This window comes from Drosophila rhopaloa, unplaced genomic scaffold (assembly GCF_018152115.1).
Source record: "Drosophila rhopaloa isolate 14029-0021.01 unplaced genomic scaffold, ASM1815211v1 contig_3, whole genome shotgun sequence".
Classification (NCBI taxonomy): Eukaryota; Metazoa; Arthropoda; class Insecta; order Diptera; family Drosophilidae; genus Drosophila; species Drosophila rhopaloa.
This window is the reverse complement of record NW_025335123.1, coordinates 13,639,593-13,662,785: the sequence shown is the minus strand read 5'-3', so window position 1 is coordinate 13,662,785 and position 23,193 is coordinate 13,639,593. Positions and strand designations below refer to the sequence as shown.

General features: G+C 34.4%; 2 protein-coding genes across 2 annotated transcripts in view; both read left to right on the top strand.

Moving 5' to 3' along the window:
• Window positions 1-903: 903 nt before the first annotated feature.
• Window positions 904-1,927, top strand: LOC108048998. Its single transcript, XM_017129982.2, has one exon. The coding sequence runs from the start codon at window positions 1,001-1,003 to the stop codon at window positions 1,808-1,810; it is 810 nt and encodes a 269-aa protein (XP_016985471.1). The 5' UTR covers window positions 904-1,000; the 3' UTR covers window positions 1,811-1,927.
• Window positions 1,928-2,870: 943 nt separating this feature from the next.
• Window positions 2,871-23,193, top strand: part of LOC108049006 (high affinity cGMP-specific 3',5'-cyclic phosphodiesterase 9A) — a 119,780-nt gene continuing 99,457 nt past the window's right edge. The window contains exons 1-2 of the mRNA XM_044460844.1: window positions 2,871-3,473; window positions 16,091-16,174. The gene's annotated coding sequence lies outside the window, so the exon portion shown is untranslated. The remainder of the gene's footprint in view (window positions 3,474-16,090; window positions 16,175-23,193) is intronic.

Sequence of the window (23,193 nt, the reverse complement as noted above, 5' to 3'; positions counted from 1 at the left end):
TCAGTTGTATTAACCATTAATCATCTGGATTTCCTCAAGAAACACACACTCACACTGTCGGTCATCCGAGTACACTGATTTTTGGGCAGCCACAACCCCTAGGTCGTAATTTTTTGACTAGAACTGGTTGGGAATTATAATTTCAATGGGAGATCAAAAATTGACAATGACGATGACGGGGACAATTTTACATTATATTAACATTACATTAAGATTACATTAATGTTATCTAACATTGGACACGTATTATTTTTGAATGTTGACTGTTAATTGATGATTGTTGATTGGTAATGGTTGATTGTTGACTGTTACATGTTGTATGTTGTATGTTGCATGTTGCACGTCACATTTTGCGTGTTGAATGCAGCATGTTGCATGTTACATGTTGCATGTTGCATGTTGCATGTTGCATGTTGTATGTCGCATTTTGCGTGTTGAATGTTGCATGTTGTATGTTGCATGTTACATATTACATGTTGCATGTTGCATGTTTTATGTTGCATGTTGTATGTCGCATTTTGTTGAATGTTGCTTGTTGTATGTTGCATGTTGCAAGTCACATGTTGCGTGTTGAAAGTGTATGATGTGTATTTTTTGCTGTGTATTGTTGGTCATTGATATAAAGCGGAAATTGCGCAGGTTGTGGGCACCGCCTTTTGTCTCATTAATTTTGTCCAATTGCGAATTTCCAGTCATAGTCATACATATCAAAAACTAAGAATTTGAATGTTATTATTAATATTATTTATATTATGGACGGCGGTGCTCCAAGTGACTTATACAAAATTCTGTTTAAAATGGTTTAAACCAGCCTGACCTTTTTTCCATTCCAGTTATCCCTGCCTTTCCCCCAAAAGTTTTGCCGATAAAAAATTTCATTTCAGCAGTAGGCGTTGAAAAATCCGTACCATTTATTCAACAGACTTTACATTAGGAACACTTAACTGACCCAAGAAATACTCTCAAGAAACGTTTAAAATTTTATTTTAAAAGCCCAAACATGAAGAAAAATGTGGGGGTGTACAAAGATCAGTTGATCCGTCACGATTGTCAATCCGATGTTGAGGGCTCCTTGGGGAAGGAGGAATCGGAAGGGGATGAGGAGGCGGAGGCGGAGGAGCAGCCAACCGTCATCGAGGAGATCCCTTGGAGTGTGATGAAACACGAGATGGATGCGATGAATCGAAAGCTGGACGAGATGGACGCCCGCTTCTCCATCGATCCCTTTGGCGGGGGCTCGAGAGCGACCCGGGAGCGGGAGGCGCAGATGGGTCTGGGTCCGGAGGACTCACGCTGGATGATACTGAATGGCAGCAAGGATCCGGCTGTTCGAGAATTGCAATTGAACAATCTTCGCATTCGCCGACAGTTGGAGGGTCTAATCCGCTGTTCGGAGCTGGGAAATGGCCGCCTATTGGCCCTGGATCGTTTATTTTCCCGGCAAAAGGATCTCCTGGTCACGTCGCGGCAGGAGCATGAGCGTGTCCTGTCCTTTCACCTGACCAAGCAACTGGAGGCTGGCAAGTGCCTGCAGCGGTACAGATATGCGGTGCAACTCTACGCCAACTGGCGGGAGCTCTTCAAGATGGGTCGCAACCTGCGGGAGGCATACAAGAAGATCTTGGCCCGCACCCAATCCCGCATGGACTATGTGGAGCTCAAGAAGCGTGCCATCGAGGAGATTGCGGCTGCCCACGAGATTTGCCTGGGGTCCATGCGACTTCTGTTGAATCGGGTGAGGGAGGTGGAGGTGGGTCTAGCCCCGCTGGGCATCGTCAGCCAACCCAATATTGGAAGATCTATTTCATAGAGCAGCAATCATGATTGCCCCTAATCGCGTTGCCAAATGTGAAATTTTCAATTGATAAACTAACGAATTCATGGGAGAAAAAAAAAATTAAAAATTATTTGTAATGAGTTCTAATAATGTGACCCAAATTTGGGCATGGCTCAAATTTTGTTCCAAGTTGAATTCCTCGACTGGATTTTGCAATGCGTACATAATGAAAACTATTCTCCTATTCGATGACAAAGAAAACTTTGTCCGCTTGTAGTCTATTAATATTAAAATTAAATAAAAATAAAAAACTGATTTAAAAAAGTAGTGTCCCAAATATCCAAATCTTGGTATTATTAAATTTGATATTTTAATAATAATTATTTTAATGTTAGTTATTTCTAAGTTCAGTTGGAACTAAACAATTTGTAAAGTAGTCTGCATTTAAATCAACCATTTTATAGGTTATATTTTAATGTTTTCTATGGCTTGCTGCAGAGCTCGCAAGTAACTGTCAAGCAACAAAGTGTTTGAAAATATCCAAAAGTTGGTATCAATAAATTTGATATCCATTTTAATGTTAGTTTTTTTTAAGTTCAGTTCGAACTACAAAAATTGTAAAGAAATCTGCATTTTAATTAACCAATTTTATATGTTATATTTTAATATTTTCTATGGCTTGCAGTAGAGCTTGCAACAAAGTGTTTGAAAATAACCAAATATCAAAAACTAGGTATTATTCAATTTGATAGCCATTGTAATGTTAGTTATTTCTAAGTTCAGATGGAACTACAAAATTTGCAAAGTAATCATCATTTAAATTAACCATTTTATAGGTTATATTTTAATGTTTTCTTGCAGCAGAGCTCGCAAGTAACCGTCAAGCAACAAAGTGTTTGAAAATAACCGATCGTCAACGGAGTGAACGAACACAGTGAAAAGCGTTTCCGCTCAACGGAGGTTCCACTCGTTCCGCAGCGGGCACTCACTCAAAAGTATCTCACGAGTTGCTGTTGAGAGAAAGATTCGTTGAGTTGAGCGCAAGCGAAACGAAAACAGTGTTTCAGTTCAGATAGAGATCGTGTGTGCGCAGACTGCGTTGGAAAAATCCGTTGACGGTTATTTCATTTTCATTTGGTGTCGGTGGCTTGCACCGTGAATATCGCGCCGGAGTCAAAAAAATATACAAAAATTAAAGCTAATATCAGGGATGACAAAAAAAGAAGAAAAACGAAACTGCTACCGGTCGTTAATTATTTAATTGAATAATGAAGTGCTGGTGATAGAAGTGAATCGAATTATAAAATTGTGCATTCTTAGGGATTTTTTTTTCTTGTTCTTAAAAACTTAACTTATTAATCAAATTTAGTATGAATTTATTTCAAAAAATTGTCCTTTATATTAAATTGTGTCTTCGAAGGCGAACCTTTTCAAATATTTAAATGCGGTCGCCTGGCTTTTATTTTATTTGAATTTATGATATACTTAATATGAATATGCATATATGAAATTGTTTTTTGTTGTTTTTGTTGAGAGTGCAGTGCGAGTGTGTTTGTGAGGAAGTTATAGTTTAATGTTGGTTAGCTTCAATTGTCGAGCAACAAAAAAAAAAATAATAATACAGCATCAGCAACAACAATAGCAAAAACAACAAAGCGATGCTGATTGATGTCACACACACCACGAAAAAAATAAAGTAAGTAGCAGACAATTGGATTTGCATTGTGAAGAAGAAGAGCGAAGAGCCGAGTTTATCAATGAAAGTGAACTGTGGGAGTTGCTCGTTTTTTGTGTGTGTATATGGATGTACATATAGGCGACCAGTGGTGCAGTCGAACGGGGGTTTCAGAGGTTAATAACCCCCTCGAGTACTATTCTTACCAAAACTTGGCTTAACTTTCGAAGGAAAGAATTATATCGAAAATACCACATCTCCATTAAATCAAAATTTTAATTATCGTAAGATATCGTTTCTATCCTCAACTTATCATTGTTATATCAAATGTTATTTAGCCAGTGCTAGTGACTTTTTGTTTGGTGTTAATTACCCTCTTTAAGTATCTTATTCAATATATTTTTACCAAACCTACTATTGAAGCAGAAAAGTTTATCGTACAAACCATATCGCTATAAGCATTAAGCTTTTAAGTTTCGTAAGATATCGTTTATAAATAAAGATAAAAGAATGTATATAGCCATAGGAAAATATGGATTTTTTAAGGGCTACTAAAAACCCTAGAGTAACTTATTTCATAGGTTAGGTTACAAAAAACTATTAAACGTTTTCATAGTCAATAAAGGTTAATATTGAGTAAGCCAATTAGCTTGAAAATGTACAACTTTAAATAATTGATCATATAGATTTTAGATCAGGAGTATAAGAAACTACAAAAATAAAAATTCCCCTTCAAAAAATGTTATCTACGTTAGTGCGTGAGTTGAATTAGACGTGCTCCATTATTCCATTATTGTAACGATGCTGCGGGGGGAAAAATAGATGTCGATTTCAGTGGACAAAATATAAGGTTAGAATGATAAAGTGTTAAGAAATGATAACAGAATACTTAAAAACTGATAGGCTGACCTTTGTTATCCAACAAATTCTTTGATTAGTAAGAACCTAACAATTTATTAAAGTTAAGCTGAAACCATTTCTTTGAATTTCTAAAATCAAGATTCATTTTGTAAGCATTTCTAAATTTTAAACTTTTCTTGAGTATACTTTTAAATTAAGTTCTTGTGCATATTTTTGTTAATACTTTAAAAACTAAACATATACAAATATATTTATTAAAAATTTTAAATTCTTTAGGTTAGACTAAAAGAAAATATTTGTACTACTTCTGTAATATCTTAGTTTTACTAGATCAAAAATATTTCTTAAAACAACATCAATGTTGCTTTCATTTCTTTCAGTTCAGCTGATTTCTTTCGTTCTTAGGTATTTGCATATTTGTTTAAATATTTGTTGTTTGTTGTCTTTTTTTTTGGGCGCTATCAAAGCACGTTGGAAACGTCTTAATTATATATGGATTGGATGAATAAACTGTTCCAAACTCACATGTATAGGAATGTGCGTGTATGAGGTATATATATATATATTTCTTGATATGTATTTATATATATATATATGAATATATGTTCAGAAATGCCGTTGCCAGCAGCCGCTGCAACAACAACAGCAATGGGAAACCTTTTGATAATCATATCACGCAGTCCACTGATAATTCGCATTGTATTTGTTTGCTATTGTTGTTGCTCCTGCTGCTTTATCAGCCCGCTCTCCCTTCCTCTCTTTATCACCGCCTCTCTCTCTTCTCGCCTCTTTCTTCGGCTCTCTTTCGCGATCAGCAGGTCTCTTTTGTGGAACAATAACAAATAAAACACAGACAACACAAAAAAATGTCCAATAATTGTTTAATAAATTTAGTCTACAGTAGAGCCTCCATCCACTGTTCCTATATCCCAAACAATTTTCTATTATTGTTCTGATTTTCTGCGATCTCTGCGCATTAATTTTGCCGTTATCTCCGATTCCTCGGACCAATGGAAAGTTTCCAGACTGTGTGTTTACATCGGGCGGGATTATAAAGGGGAAATTATGAGACCGTAGGGAAATTTAAGATCACTGAACAAATAAAATTGGAACCTATCAGCGTTCTGTGTTTATACCTTTTTATTTATCAACGAGATTCTAGGTGCATTACTATCTAGATACATGAGACACTGCTGTTGTTTATGTCTACCAGAAAATCGTTGAGGAATTCTTTGGTGTTCTATTGGAAATTTAAGAATACTATTGATCACTGTGATTGTGAATTACAAAATATTTTAAAAGGTGTGAACTCTAGTAAGACTTGGTTATTGTAGTATTTTTCATAATATCCTTTTCTGACTTTGCTAACTTATTCTTGCTTCTGATCTATTGGTTTTTGGCTACCATAATTCCAAAGATTTTTATTAATTTTATATATACATACATATTATCTTTTGGTATTTCTGGTTTTTCTCATAATTAAATTATACATGACTTAAAATCACTGTCTTAAAAGTCTAAGAATTCTTAATCAATGTTATTAAATTTGATAAGTTGATAAACCAATATCCTTGATGGGCCTGCTATAGCCAAAGAGGCTTGATATTGTGCCAGATATGGAGTACTAAATTAAAATGATTAGTAATTTGCGATATATTAAGGATTTTATTTTTTTGTGTCGATATTAAAAATGTAATATTTATCGATTGCGCAAACACATCCCTACAAACACATTTGCTTGCAAACAGAGAGCTAGAGAAAAGTGGAATGAAAAGTTAAGCTCAGACGAAAAAAATGATTCGAAACTATTGTGTAATTTACATTAACGAGCGGATGTCGTTGGCTTCTACTATATAATGAACCAATTACCCAGTTTGTCTCTTGATTCGATTGCTCTGCAGGCATACAGATACAGATACATTTACAGATACAGATAGAGATTCAAATACAGATACGAAGATACATCCACTGGCCCGCAGATACATTTGTATGCTGTTCTGTTTTGTGCTTTTCGCAAAGTGACTAAACGAGATTTTTTGTGGCCACACTGCTGTTCTTCCAATTCCAATTCCACTTCCAATTCCATTTCATTCATGTTGAAGACACCCACTTGAATGATTATGAGGCACTGCAGATGCTCACCGCGAGATACAGATACGGCTACGAATACAGATCCAGATTCCTACCCAGATTCAGATACAGATACAGATACTTAAACAGGCGCATATTTGGCCATCGTCAAGTGACGCTTCCGCATTTGCCGGTCACCCACGTGCCAAATGCTTCAGATATCTCGAATCTCGGTTCTCAAATCCCAAATCTTAATTCTGTGCCCCTCCAGAACCGCGGGCCTCCAAATGATCCGACTGCTCGTCAAATGCGATCGTAGATAAGATATTTCAAATTTGGGCATCTTTGTCAAGCATTATTTCTGTTTGAAAATATTCCACACCAGTGTCTTTAAAAATTACAACAGATTATATTTATTAAATTTATATATAACCCCTGTTCAAAAAAATAATAATACTTGTTTTAAACAATTGACACCAATATTTGTATTTTCCTTTAAACCAAATTTTAAAACATTTTGGAATATTTTAACAACAATATGGATTTGTATATAAGATATTCCTGAAATATATAAACCATAACTTGGGCTTAATTCAAATCATATAAAATGTTATGAGCTACGAAAAATGAACAAATTAAAAGCATAACAACTACTTTTTTAAAAATCTATTTTTAGGGGGTAAAGAATTTCGAAAAGTAGAAGCTTATGATAAGGTGCTGATAAAATTAATGCTGCGCACACGTAGCAAATGATTATTGTTAATCTGCCATCAAAACTGGCTCTGTTTCAAAAAGTTTTCCGTTCCATTGAAGATAAGTGAAACTTCTCGGCAACTTTTTCCATTCAGACCAAATTTTGTTTATTTTTTGTGGCTCTCGTAATGAAAAGTTTACCAATTGGACTGAGATGTTGTTCGATATGATTGTTGTTCGCACTCGGACACAAATTGCCCATCGATAATTGCTGGGCCATGAGATGAGTGATCCGCAATTGTGGATTTCTTGGGGTTGTGCAATGCCACTAGATAATTGCGTGCAATCGCAACCTGCGGATCCTTCAAACTAGTATTACATTGTGATTGCTAAAAACTATAGTTGCAATTTCCTAGGCCTCGGAATTCCTGCTGCATATTCATGAGGCTGCAAAATGATACCATCACACACGTACTGGTTGCCGTACTTTTCGTTGTCGATGCTTGTAATTTTTTAATAACACTTAACAAACGCCTTGGACTTGGCATGTAAATTGTTGATAAATTATGTTTTTAATGGTGCCTTGCCGCTGTCGTTGTTGTTATTATTATTGTTGTTGGTTTATGTGGTCAGATAACTGGCGCCAAAGATACGCAAAATAAATCTATGAGAATGCTGAGTTTGTTGAAGCGACTTTTGAACACCTCTTAAATGATGAAAATTAATTAAAATTACGTTAAATAATACGATTTTATTCGGGGATGTTATGTTTTCAAGTCGATTTGGTTAACTTAAATATACATATATTGGAATATCTTTACTTTGATTTGTTTTCCCTTAAGAAATTTGAGTATAAAACTTATATACCTATATTTAAAAGTAAAGACATATGTAATTGTATTTAATATATTTATTAATTTATTTTGTAATCTAGTGTATTTCCTAAGAAATGTATCAAAATCAATTGATTAATTTTATTTTTAAAGATTAACCAATTAATTTCATTAATCCATTAAAACGTTTCACGCCCCAAGAATAATTATATTATATTGTGAAGAATAACAAACCACACTGATAAATAATGAATTCTTTGGAAAAAGCATACTTTTTATAAATTAGCCAATCAATCCTGCTGATACCTCAAACTTCTATTGGCACTTACCATATGCTGTCTCTATTTTACAATTTAATTCCCATAAATGAATATATGTGCGGCTATATGTGTATGCTATTTTATGTATACAAATATATCTGCTGATCTGTGCTGGCTAAATGGTAAATAAAAATTCATGTTTTGTTTGCATTTAAGCGCACCAAGAAAAACAAACAAACGAAACTGAAACAAAACAAAGCGCAAAATTATTCTCGAAATATTACTTAGTAATACTAATAACAATAAATTGTTTTTGGTACGTTTTGTTTTTGCCAATACGTTTTAGATTTTCATACTTTCTAGTTTTTTCCGCTCTCGTTGTTGTTTTTATTATTTTATTTTGTTAACTGCAAAAAAATGTATGAACAATGAGGCACTCTTGCAGAATAATCGTTTTTTTGCACTTCCAAATATTGGGCAAATATTATAGAATTCACTATAGGCACGTAGGCCAAATCATCTGTTTGATTCCGTTGAAGTTCCGCTGAGTTGGGGCTTACTACAATACTTATATTCTTAGTCATCAGGAACATCGATCTAAATGGTAACGACCGTCGTTCGAATCTAGTAGTTAAATTTAAAAGAATTCATTCATTTAAGTTTACTAAAAATATTCAATTCGTTGGTTTTATAAGATTTTATACAATTAAAGAGCAGATGATCCTCAATAAAATCAATTCTAAGTAAACATAAGTATTATTTTTATGATCTTTAAAAATTATATGTTTTTAAACTTTCTTTAAAATAAATATACTTGAGTTTCATTAAGAAAATCCTATTACAAAGATTAAATAAAGCGCTGATTTTTAGACATTTGCACATTTAACGTACGAAAAATATGTTTGATGAACTAAAAAATAATATATATAATAATTGTTTTTCACTTGGTAAGATCAATTCAGGATTTTGGTTTTTCATTGGGTGCTTTTTAACATTAAAATATGTTTAATTATAGCATTTTATGGGTGAACATATGTTCTAAATTAAGTTATATAGATAATAACAAAGTAAAACAATTAAAGTCAATATTAATTTCTTTAAAATCTGTGTTCGAAATCACTGTTGCATTGGCTATTCGAACCTAAACCTGATTGCCCGCCTATGTACCACATAATTGACTGCATTAGCCTGTGAGCAGCCAACAGATGGCACATCACATGCAATCCACATACCCCTATACCATACCATACCATACCATACCATACAATATTATATTATACCATACCATCGTCCTCCGATCCTCCGATCTTGCGATCTTGGTGAACTTGAGCGCATTGCGATGTGCTCATATATTTCTGCCGTTGAGGATGGGAAAACTTGTTTTTCGTTGCATTCTTCGACCGGCGGCGTCATCGATGATGCTGATAATGATAATGATGATCATATTAAAGATGGTCATGATGCGGTTCCAATGGCATAAGCCCGGCCCGATGATGATCGCGATTTGCCTTGGCATAACGCAATGCCAAAGCTGTTGTGCCGGTTGCTGCCTGCCAGCCTGCTTTTACCATATATATTTTTTTTTCTTTTATTTTCTTTGTCCGGACTCTTGTCTCCGGGGTTCCGTTCTACAGACGACCTTAAGAGGGGGACTTGGGAGGCCAGTCGGTAGACTGGAGCAAACCACATTTTGTATTTCATACACCTCCCAAAAAATCCTCTTAAATTTTGAACAAATTAATAAGTTTCTTACAACAAAAAATTATATTGATATTATTCAATGATATTATTTCAATGAATTATTAACTTAACTTTTACTTTTGAAATTTATTTTACTTGTTCATTCTTGTTTTGTTGGAAGAAAAATTTGATATCAAGAAAATTAATAAAATAAGTAAATAAATTACTGCGTCTGACTCATAAACATTTTTATGACAAAGAGTGTTTCTGTAGAGTAACATAAATGTCAAACAAAGAAGGCTTTTGTAGGTTAAAAAAATGTATTAATCACTGACTGAAAATTAATGCAAAAACTGCTTATATTTACAAAACAAATGTTTAAATTGTTCTTCAGAGTCTGCCGTATTTAAACAAATAATTATAAAATAATGTTTAAAATGCTGGAAAAAGGGGGAGATGTAGAATAAAGTTTCAGTATATCAATTTTAATTTAAAACAGATAAACTTGAATTAAATGCGTGATAAAAGCTTCGCATTTCTCCATGTGTATTTTATGTTTGTCGATCCACGTTGCGTACCTGTTGCCGCATAGTTTTTGGTTATTTTTGCCTTTTTATCAACCGGTTCGGTTTGGTCTGTTGCTATTTTCGTGACTCTGGATCGGTGCAGTCTACGCTGGAAACGCAACTTACATAAACCGAATTCATATTTACACGTTTCTAATATTTCCAGCATTTTCAGCATATCCAGCATTTCAGTATTTCGCCTTTGATTGTGTCCAATTAATGCTGAGAGTCGTACGAAAGCACTAATTTCGCTATAATGCCCATGTGGGTTCACTTACCGCCTTTTTGGGGTCGTCCCAAGGGGGCGGTGGGTGGTTGGCGTCGTTTCTGGGGGACTGGCTTTGACTCTTGATTACGACCGATCGCTCCATATCAGTGCTACGTAATGAAAACAAAATATACAACAAAAAGTGTAGAAAAAGTCAACCAGAAAAACGTAATAAACTTGATAAGCCCGCCAAGCGGAGAGTTCAAATAATTTTTCGAAAGAGAGATGCGCAAGCGAAGAGAACTTAATTTGTTCTTGAAATATTGAAACAATCTGGAGGATAAAGATTACAGAGTTCAGAGGTCATGTAAGAAATCAAAAACAATACTCGTGAAGCATTGGAAAAAATCGGTGGTTTTTTTTAATAACAATGGTACTACATATTTTCAGCCTGTAAATAATAAGAGAACTTATGGAATGATTTCGATATTTTAGTAAATTGACCATATTTTTTTAAAAAGTTATACAGCCACGACAAAGATTAATAACTATGAAATATAAATCTCTTAATTTAAAGACAATCTTTATTATTTGAAAGCTGATTTGCTACAAATAAAAAGGTTTTCTTTTATTCATTATTTATTAACTTTGAAAAGTTTTCATTTTTCTCTAGCTGAAATAGATTAGAATAGATTACTTTTAAAATTTTTTATGATCAGAGCATTGAGAATACACAAGTTCATAGTTTAAAAATTAAATTAAGATAAAGTTTTGTGTTTTTAAAAGTTGATTTTGTGAAATGATGATGTTCTATTTGAGTTACATTACATTTGGATAAACTATTGGACAACTTTAGTAATTTTTTCTTCTTAGGAAGTTTTTCATTTGTTAAAATAGTGCTTAACAAGTTAAAATCGCTGATGAACTTTGGCATCACTCGGTGGACTTTGCCCGCGAGCGAGAATAACACACAAGTCCGGTGGTCATGCCCATAAAAGAGAGCTCCCAAGAGAAACCCCCGAAGAGAGAGGATCGGGGAAAGAGAAACGCCCTGAGAAAGAGCTAAAATGAGTGCAAGTGGCACGTGTTAATACATAATTAATATTATTCGATTATTATATACCACATATATACTTATATATTAAAATATAATTATTATTTTTATTATTAAAAGAGAAGTAACCAAGAAGTTAGTATATAATTTATAACTAATATTATGTGATTATTATATTATAATGTATATATATGTATATATTATAACATACTTGTTATTATTATCATTGAAAGAGAAGTCCCCAAGAAGTTGGCTTAAACCGGCAAAAACTGGCTGCCAAAAAATAAAAAAGAAAGAGAACCAGAAAAAGTAAATACACATGCCGTAACGCTACGATGGACTGTCAAAAAGTCTATTCCAAATTTAGAATAACTCCACCGTCGTTTTCCCTTTCCAATCCCCAGACTTCTCCATTGTAGTAACATTATTCGGGTGTCAGAGACCCCCGTGGCCGATAACGTTTTATCAAACAAATGTTTTGTCGCCGACCTGTTTGCGAATCAAATTTGAACTAGATATATGGGTGCAGTACACAGAGAATATATCTACGTCGTACGATTCGTCTGAAAAGCGCTAGTAAATCCATGTGATAAATAGGAAATTATATATTGAAAAGGTCGTGCTGTTTTTCAAAGGTGTCAATTCAATCACAATTTATCATTCGTGAACGATAATACAATTAATAGGGTTAAAGTTCCACTCTCTTCTAATAGCCATATATAAATGTAAGCTTAGTTTTAACACTGTAAAAACATTATTTGGTTTAGATTCATCATTAAATGTTAATTTGATAGCAATAAATTCAATAAAAGAGACCATTTAAAATGTTCAAAAATGTCTGGATATTAACAATCAAAAATGTTTTCTATTGGTAATAAATTAATCAAAAAGTTATTATTTGATTAGCACAATAAAATCAAAGGAAATGTAATCATCTGTGTCAGTTATTATTTATTAACAAATAATAAAATTTAATAGTCGTATATAAATCGGTATTTTATTTGATAAGATTAGTGGAAATAAACAAATCCGAAACTACTTAGTAATGTGTAATGTAACAGACATATCAATTAGGTTATGAATAGTTGACCATATTTATTTTTTGAGAATTTTAATAATATCTTAGTAATATATTGAATATTATTATTATATATATTATATATTACTCCAAATCAAACCTATGGCGGTTACTGTATTATCTTCGAATACACGAATAAAAACAAACATATTTCGGCGATCTGAAGCTGACCAAATGAAGGTATAAATATTTGCGGAATGTCATGAATTGTCGAAATTGAGATAGATGGGTTTGTTTGATGTTCCCTGATGTTTACCCCATCGCTTCAAAGCAGCCGACTCTTCCATGAGGAATATCCCCAATAAAGTGTTACGAAACAGATAAAGATATGGATAATGTGTGTGGGAGGTGGCAACAGGTGATCTCGCATTCTTGGGAAATGTTGGCGCTGTTTGCCCGTTGGCAACAAAGTTGTCAACGGCTTTTGAATAACAGGTTCTTGAACGCTGTTTGAACAGTACTTAATTTGGGCCAAATGCCGGGGATCTTATTTCATTTTATTCCACTATTGTTTACGCCACACAAACACCTCGCCAAGATAATGGATTCGGCTGAGAGATTCGTGGTCTATCAGTTACTCAATATATCGAATCTTTAACCAACCAATTAGCGCCACAAAACGATTTTGTCGCCAAAAAAAAAACTAATAATCATAAATAAAAAAAAATTAAGCCCAGAAGTCTGGATCACACATGCGGACGTTTAATTTATTATGATCATTAGCCAAAAAAATTGGAATGCGGCTGAAAGAGGAAAAAAGAAGCTAACACCTCAACGCTTGCTTTATCATTTTGGCTCATTTTGTCAACGGCTGAAATATACGGCACGAATAAAATAAACAAATGCGAACTGACGTCGCTACATGACTCGCATTATTTCGCCAAAGCAATTCGCTCGACTTTTGTTGCTTTTTTTTTTATTCAAATGCGCAGGCGCAAAGTCGCGTGCCGCTCTGGAATCGAAGTTGTATAATGCCCGATACCAATCCGATACGATCTCCAGATCTTTGGCATGCACAACACATAGCGACAAGTGCCTTGGCATTAATTTGAAAAAGAAAAAAAAAAGCGAAAATGGCAAACGAAATCAAAACCCAATTGTCATTGCCAATAAAATGGAATCGCTGCCAAAAAAAATTGGACGAGCTTGAGGAAGTTCTTAATCAAAAAAGCCACCGAAAGGTGAAAACCTTATTATGAATTTTATTTAATTATTTATTGAACTTTATATAATTAATACTTATTAGTCATATGGGGAATTCATTTTTGAGTAACACATATTTGTTAATATTCATAAGAATTTGAATATTATTTAATCATTTTTTTAATTAATATATATGTATTTATATTTAAAGTTTTGTATAAGTCATTTGGGATTTGTTTAGATATTGTTTCTAAATTCACTGGTTTTTATATATTTAAAAAAATGAATTGCCCAATTGTAATCCTGTTTTATCTATTAAACTCAAATTAAAATACAGTATATCGTGTATAAATTACAGAAAAGTATTTATATCTGCGACAAAACGAATGTTATAAATAATACCCGACAATTTTCACAAATAATTATTACGTTCTGCTCCTTTTAATTACTTTTCCGCTTATCATATCCTAGTAGAAAACTACCTGTAATATCAAATTGCCATAATTACACATATCAATTAAAAGCGTTTCCCATTCGTTTGCCAATGATATGAATTAATATGCCACAATTCGGCCTAGCCTTTTACCCTTTATGCGATTACCTCTTTCAATAACACCAGACGATGATAGTAATTACGGCAAGCAAATACGAATTCGCATGCCATTCGCCTGGATTTCTGATGGTTTCTCTGTTGGCCACAACAGGATATATCAAAACAATGCCATGTCCTTCCTTAATTTTCATTTTCCCCCAGTGCGTGTGCGAGTGTGTGTGAGTGTATGTGAGTGTGTGTGAGTGTGTGTCTGAGTGTGTGTGAGTGTGTGTCTGAGTGTGGGGCTTGCGGTTTGTTGTTGCAGCCCGGAAATGGCAAGTGAAAACATCCAGCTCAATTTGTTAGCCTCGGGGATGCAACTCAGTTCTGAGGTCGGGTCAAAGACAAGGCTTACTAGAATACCTCACTATATTTTACACTGAAAAAAAATATGCCTATAATGAAGGCGGTAAAAACAATGAAGACAAAAATAGGGTTGATTTATACTAATGCACATAACAGATAAGATCTCTATTTTGTGTTTATTGAGCAAAGATTGTTTTTTTTAGTATCAAAAATATTTTTATTAATTTTCAAAAAGTAAATAAAAATGTAGCTTATGTTTTTAAAAATATATATTTTTTCAAATATACTTTTGTTGTTTATTATAATAGAATTTCCTTAAAAGTTAGACACTTGGTGAATTTTAAAAACGAACATGTATGTACATGTATAGGCACATAGACACGTGCGACTACTTTACCTGGGAAAAGAATGAGAAGAGAATTATGATTTTGATTATTCCAAATCCTAATTTGTGTGCTGATATTCGTAGCCGTAGAGGAATTTTGAACGACACAAGTTGTGAAGAGTCATTTTGAAATGTGTTTCAATCCACTTAAAGTTAAATATGTGGTTTAATTTAGTTAGTTGAGGAAATTCTAATTATACTTGAACTGGTTTTCCCTAATTGATACATTTCAATCGATATTTCAGATGGAACCTGTAACTATTTTAGTTGCCTAATGTAGATGTGTTTAATATCTAGTTTCATGGCTTAAATCATTTTTATGCATACGAAAAAGACGCCTTGGCCAAGTTTTTACTGCATTAGGGGGATTTTTTTTTGGGTTTATCGATTGAGTCCCTCATATTCCGCATTCAGACCATAAAGTACAGTACATGTATGTGCGCCCATATAAATGTATGTACAAAAGATATAGATACCCGAACACGGTACTTAGTGTGTGTAGAATAAGCCACAACAATTAACAATTGAAATTGAAATTGATAAGAAATTTTTAATTACGCCGGCATCGTCGCACTCGCCGAATTGCAAATGGGTTTTTTTTTCACTCTTTTTATTCTACATTTTATGTTTTTATTTAAAATTGTATTTTTCTGGTGCTTTTGTTTGGTTTTATCTGTACTACTGAAATGTTGGTCTAATTACCGACGGAATTATAGAGGTCTCACCTGAATTACCACCCCCAAAAAGCCCCCATATCGGAATGGGTGCGATAATCGAGCTGTTAACATATTGTTTACATTTTCGATTTGCTGTAACTATTAATCAAATAGAATCGATACCTATTTGCACACTTGTTGGCCATTGTAATCACACACACACACACAATGTTTTTGCCTTCTTTTTTTTTAGTTATCACCTTGAAGGAGCTTATCAATTTTGCGTGCACATAATGATGTTATCTTGGAAATTACTTAAGTTTAGTTCAATTTAGAGGTGAGTCCATCGTTTACATTTGTGATTTAAGTCTTTTTAAGTGGCCACACTTTGCATTTTGTATTATATATTCATATCCGGTTTCAAGTATAAGTTTTGTATACTAACATAAATTGTATATATTTAGCAGAAAATAAATTAATTGTAATACATAGTTCGAGCTGTCGCAAAAACAGCGTTCTGAATACAATGTTTCCGCTTAACTTGTCTTCGGCTTTGGTTCACCGCCTTCGACCAGCAGTTAAATTGAGTTTTGTGGTTAGGCACCCTTCTAAACCGACTTTGTAATTGCGCGCGGACAAAGTAATTAATTAAGTTCGGCTAATGCGTACGTTAAGTAAGTAAAACCCGCAGATTGACATAGTTGCGCCCACGAAAACAGCAAATACTTGGAGTTGCCGGGTGGTAATGCACCTTAATACACCCATTAATCAAGGGCATAATAGAATACGCTTTGAATACGTCTGATTAAGTCCTCACTTCTGACAATGAGAGATGATGGCACACCCAGTGGAGATAATAATGCAACCAATCATCTTTATTGGACAAATTATAAAACAAATTGGAGCAAAAATAATCTATTTATTATATATACATTTGAATATCTTTTCTTTTGATTTGATGTATGATAATTTTGTATTTAATTTATAATTTAAATTTTATCACTTTGTTTTGCTCCCAATCAATTTTATTTGCTTAAGTTCTTTGACTTTTGTTTTAGTGCTAGAAATTTCTAATATGAATCAAATGTCTGAGATAAAAAAGAGTGTTGTTTGTGTTTCTTTAAATTCGCATTGCTTTTGATTTGCTCTTCAGTCGAGTTGCTATTGGTAAAAAGGAAAACTTTAAGCGAAACTATATTGTATTTTTTATTTTTCCACCCCTTTTAGTTTGTCTGCTGTTTTTTATTTTATTTTCCATCGTGGTATTTAATCATTTGTCATAGCATCGCACCGAAGTTCTGCCATTGTTGTCGCTGTCTTTGTCTGATGTTGCTGCTGTGTTGCAATTTCTGTTGCTGTTGTCGGTTGTGTCTGTTGCATTGTTGTCAGCGTGGGGTTGCGTGTTCATTGACGTCACAGGGCTGAGGCGGTGGGAGGGGGGATTGGTGTGGCCGAGGGGTGGTGTTGCATGTTGCACGCACACACAAACAATATGGCCCCCACTTTGTGTCCAGCACTCAAGTAAGCAGGTCAGCGGTTCTTGCGGTTTAACTCACTTCGAAAGCACCACCACCCCAGCCGCCCACCACCCAGTTGCACCACCCACACTGCACCACCCACTTTGCACCACCCACACTGCAACTCGGTCAGATTGCGGTTCGGTTCAAGTTTTCCCACAACACCCCAACCGCACCGCCAAAACCCAAAGCCAAACCCAAAAGAACCCGCGATTATGTAATTTAATTCGCACATTTTTCGTCAGCTTAAAATGGAAATTGATTTTCTTTCATGATGCGTCTCCAGGTGGCCAAGGTGTTGGCCATACAAAAAGCAAGAAATCAATTTCAATTAACCAAATACATATGCCAACGGAGCGCAAAAGTAAACAAGCCGATAAATGAATAAATACATATGCATGAAACAGAACCTGCAGATGAAACCGAAGAAGAACTCGAGCTGAGTCCGCATCCGAATCCCTGGACCGCAGTCCATAAATTTCCCAACCATCCGCAGTGTTCTCGCTTTCGCAGAGTCAATCGAAATGAAAACGAAGTCGTTCCAATAATAATTAAGAATAAATAAAAGTTAAACACTTTCCAAAATGTTCCTTTTCAAGGTCTTAAAAATAAATTTATGAAATTAATTTGTTCATTTAATAATATTATATATATATATTTATATATTATATATATAAAATCTTTATTTTCTAATAACACAGAAATAATACAAATTTTAAATGGTCAATTTTTTGTATGACAACTAAACTTGGAACTTCATGCAAAATCTTCTTATTATATTATCATTTTAAATTATAGTTTTAAGTTTAGGAGAGCACCTTAACTAAGGGTAAAACAATTTTCATAAATTTTTTATTTATTTCACCAAGCAATCAAAATGAAAAACATTTTGTGATAGAGAAGCACAAAACAGGGACTCACATTTTGTTTTTCCGTTTTTCAACTTTCTAACCAAAATCACCCAATTGGGGATTTCCTTTATTCCCTTGCTTATTGATATTAGAGAGGGGCTTTCGGGGATGGGAATATGGGAATGGGAATGGGAATGGGAATGGGAATGGGATTGCTACCCCCCGTTTCTCGCGGTGTGCGGCTTGTTGACTTGCCACGCTAATAATTGCCAAGACCGCGCGAGGAAAGGCAAACAAATTTACAAAACTGGCAGTCCGTCCGTCCGAAAGTCAGTCCGCCGTAGTCAGCAAGTCTGGCAGTTAGCGCCTCAGTCGACGGCTACCGGAAAAGTCACGTTTTGCATTTGGGTTTCGCTTTTTGAGCCACCTCTGGCCTCCTTTTCCCGCGACTCTTACTTTCCTGTTTGTCTTGATGCGCTGTAAGTGACAGATGATAATGCCCGGGGAATCTGGTTGGGCCAATAAAGCTGGTCATAAATATCGGAGACACTTTGCTAAAGTATTTAAATTCCCTCCGAAATTGTTTAAATACGCTTTAAAAGAATATTTAGTTAGTTACACGTTAGGAACTAAATCACCAACATTTTTCTGCCATAAATATTCTTACCTTAAAGACCTACTTGTTGGGCTTTCAAATTCTATTAACTTAAATCAAAATATGCAGATTGTTACTACTTCTTATCAACAAAAATATTATAGTGACCGGATTTTATGAAATTCTGTTATTCTTATTATTAAATAGTTATTTTACTTTTTTTTATTACTAAAACTTATTGTAAAATAGAGATTAAGATTAATATGCAGTAGGGATAAATACCTAATGGAAAATTATACTATAATTAAAATATTGATGAAAACATAAAGTAAAGATAAGTATAAAAAAACTAAATTCATTATTGTGTTCATAAATAATCATAATATGCTTTCTTAGACATAAATGATTACCTGGAAATATAGTCTTAAGAATCGTAGTTTTATGAAATACAAATGGCTTGCTTAATAACCCTTGAAAGGGTATCCAATAGTGCGACAATCCTCCCTCGAATTAAGCATCCTGCTCTTCTCGCTTCCGACTTGTTTACCTTTTCGAGATGTTCAGATCGCCTACGCGAGTGAATTTTTCCGTTGGCGCTGGTTTCAGGAATATCTTATTGCACGAGCGAGTGTGAGTGTGCTCATCATGAACAATAGAAAGGCATAAATGTATACTATGGGTTGCTGATAGCTATCTTTGCGGAAAAATGCCAGTGACAACATTGCGTATGCGCAATTTCTGTGCCACAAGAGATGCAATCTCTCTATCCGGCCATTCGATTGTGACTGCTGCAAAAAGGATATTGCAGTATGGCTGTATTTGACTGTGCATAAGTGTGTGTGTGAGTGAGGAGAAAGGGGGGGTGTTGGGGGTAAAAGAAATGCAGACAAACAAAACCCAGAATACCAAGCTCAAAAATGCTGTGGCTCAAAAATGTTTTGACTTTTGTTTACTTAAATGTAACTGTGTGTTAGGGTGTGTGTGAGAATGAGTGTGTGTTGTAATAATTCAAAGTCAAAGAGCGTTTCATTTTGAATTTTCCTTGAGCGTTTCTTTCGATTGGGTTGCAAATACCGGAATCGGTATTAAAAGCCAATTTAGGACTTGGACTTTCATCTCGACTATTTTGCAAGGATATTTTCTTTTGCTTTAGATTCTGATTAGACATAAAATTCGAATTTTAAAGATTTAATTTTTAATGTATACAGGTAATTATTCAAACATTTTGTTTAAATTGTTTGCAGTTACTAAAAACTTTTCAATTCAATTAAAAATATTTTATTTGCTCTGCATTTTCTGAAGTTTTTTTTGCATTTTTTTATATAAATAAATTTGTATTTAATAATGTTTATAATTATTTTTGACCAGCTTGTCTTCGCTAAATTTGCCATTTGGTGACTGCAGGCAAGGCAGGTGAAATATTGTTCCAACACCAATGACAGCATTAATTTCCGACACTCACACATATAAACCTACTCACACAGATACACACACATACAGACACAGTCAAGGATATATCAACTAATTCACTCACATTCACATTTAAGGAACCGAGAGCCATGACGTTGTTTCGGTTAATTTTTGCTGCCTGTCACTGGACATGCAAAAAGGTATTTTAATATATGTCAATGTTGGGTTGCTTGTGTGTGTGGTTATTTGCTGGCGCCTATGTGTGTGTTAATTGAGTTTATGTAATCAAAGATTTGCTTTGTTGTGGTTTTGACAGCGAATATTTCGATACCTTCATACCTCTCGACCGAAAAATATAATCATCTAAAATAGTTGAATGCCAGTGCTCTTGGGTGAACATAAATGAAGTTTGCATAGATATAATTGCATTGTTGTTTTGCAGTAGAAGAACTGTAATTAGCAAAAGTGCTTTTGAATTTTATCGGATTTTCCATTGTGTAAAATTTGCCCTGCTTTGTGAACTCATTTAAACTTTATTTATGCACTTTATTTATTTACTTTTTAAAAGAATGTTTCACAGAATCATTTGCTTTTTATTTATTCAGTCATTTATTTCTTATTACCAGAAGCTGTTCATCGTTACATCAAAATCTTTAAATTCTAACGAACAAATTAAAAGTGAGCAATTATTTTTAGAAAAAAAGTGGTTTATAGTTTTTAAAATTATCTTTAATATCGTTTTACTTGTCTTTTATTTTTTTTCTTATCGTATTTTATTCGTTTGGCCTTTGGTTTTAAGCTTAAAGTTTCGTCAATTTATTTTATTCTCTTGGAAAAGTTCACGTTTACTTAAGAGTTTACTGAAGGATTTCCCCTTTCGTTTTGGCCTTCCTCTTCGTAGTCTAAATGTGGGCATACGTGCAGTAGTTTTTCCTTTTCGGACATTTTCATAATGAATAATATTTTGTTGTTTTGGTTTCGCTTGGCTTTGACATGGGTAAATATTTGGCCATGTCAAACATTTGTGTGGGGTTTAAAGTTCATTGCATTGTGTCAGGGTTGCTTACGGCCGCCCCATTCTCTTTTCGCCCATACTTTTCCGGCACTTTTCCCACACACGAAAACCCTTTTTATTTGCCTGACCCATGAAGACACACAGAAAGTGGCCTTGTTGTTTTTCTCCTCCCTTACCCTTCTTTTTTTTTGGTTTTTTTTTGTAGTCTTTGACCGGGCTTCTTCCTCACTTTCACTTGATGGCCTGTGAGTCTTATATATTGCAACTATCTGACCTCTGACCCACCCCCACACCCTGCACTACTCGGCGGTGCTGGAAACCCACACACATGTAATGCATTTTGAAATTTGCATGTGCTCCACCAGCTGCCCAACAATGGCAGCTGTTAGTGTCTAACTGGTTAGTTAGTGCCACATTGAAGATGGTTGCCTTGCCGCACGCGACTTGCCACTTCTGATTCCCCCACCCCCATTACAAAAAATCCCTGGAATTCGAGCGTGAAAATCCTTAGCAGGTGAAAAAGGTATGCAAATAATTAATAACATAAATGACGTTTTAATGACACCACTTTTTATAATTTTTAAATAACAAAGGCACCCGGGAAACACGGTTGTTAATATTGTTAAATAATTTACTTAATTTGTCACTTATTAATCAGAAAGGTTACTTTTTTATAAAACGCTTTTAAAAATTGATATAAAACTCTGGACACCCTAATTTTTTATAAATGAAAAAAAGAAAAATGAACTTCCTGTATTTTTTTAATACAATGCTTTAACATTAATTTACTGGGTGTTAATAAATGTTAATATAAACGCGAAAATATATGAAGAATAAAAATGTATAAGGATTCCCAGAAACCCTGTTTATTTTGTATTTGAGCTTAAATTAATGGGCACTTAAAATAAAGCTGGTATTAAACACTTAATACCGGCAACAATCTGTTCGGATATTAATTGAAATTGGCGAATATAAATTCCTTAGATATTATAAAAATTCCATTTAAACTTAAAACTATTATCCATGTAATGCTTAGTTATTTATTGTTGGTATGACTTTTGGAAATCATTCTCTCAATACTCTAATACTTTAAATTCGTGTGGTATGAAGTAAGAATAGTTTCGAGGGTGGCAGCATACTTTTCCGAGCAATTTCCTGGCGCTTTAATTTGAAGTTTTCCCCCTTTTCCCGCTTTTCCCCCCACGACCTGCTTTTGGTAAGTCCTTAGTCGCATTTATGCATATTGCAAGGAGAAAGGGACTTCCCTTTGTCTGCTTTATGCATTTGCTGTCATTTGCAACCAGTGTGTGTTTGTGTGTTTGTGTGTGTGTGTTTCTGTGTGTGTGTGTGGGTGGGAGAGTGTGGTGGTTGGGCAGGTGAAAGTGGGTGGTGCAGATGGCGGGGATTGCATTTGTTACAGGCAGCAACAACATTGCACTTTGACTTTAACACTGTTGCATTTTACTAGGTCAAAAGCAACGTCACCGCGTGCAAAGGTTGCCCTCTCTCTTTCGCACCAGTGCTACCTGTCTCTTTCGCTACCGCCATGTTTGTGTGGTGCCAAACATAAATATGGCGCAAAGGTGAAACTGTTGCACCTTGCTCCTTTTCGCTCCTTTTCGCTCCTTTTGCTCCTTGCTAACAGCCAGGCATAAATCGGTATCTCTCCATGTGTTTGTGTGGCGTGCTAAATTTCCCACAATCCCTTACACACACCCTCAAACACACACACACACACACACACTGGCGCAACCAAATAGCCAACTATTTCTAATTGGAGGTCCTTGCAACTTGACTTGTTGACTTTAGCTGCAACCTATTCCATTAAGTTCGTACACCCAAAAATATAATGAACTCTAAATAATAATAATAAAAGAGGCTTTAAGGTTAGCTTAGCTATGAATATAAGATATAAAACATATTTATTTTGATTTTTTTTTATGTCAATGTATAATAATGTTCCATTTC

Bases quoted from the DNA above. Each gene is read 5' to 3' on its own strand.
- LOC108048998 (XM_017129982.2), top strand. From the start codon at position 1,001: ATGAAGAAAAATGTGGGGGTGTACAAAGATCAGTTGATCCGTCACGAT.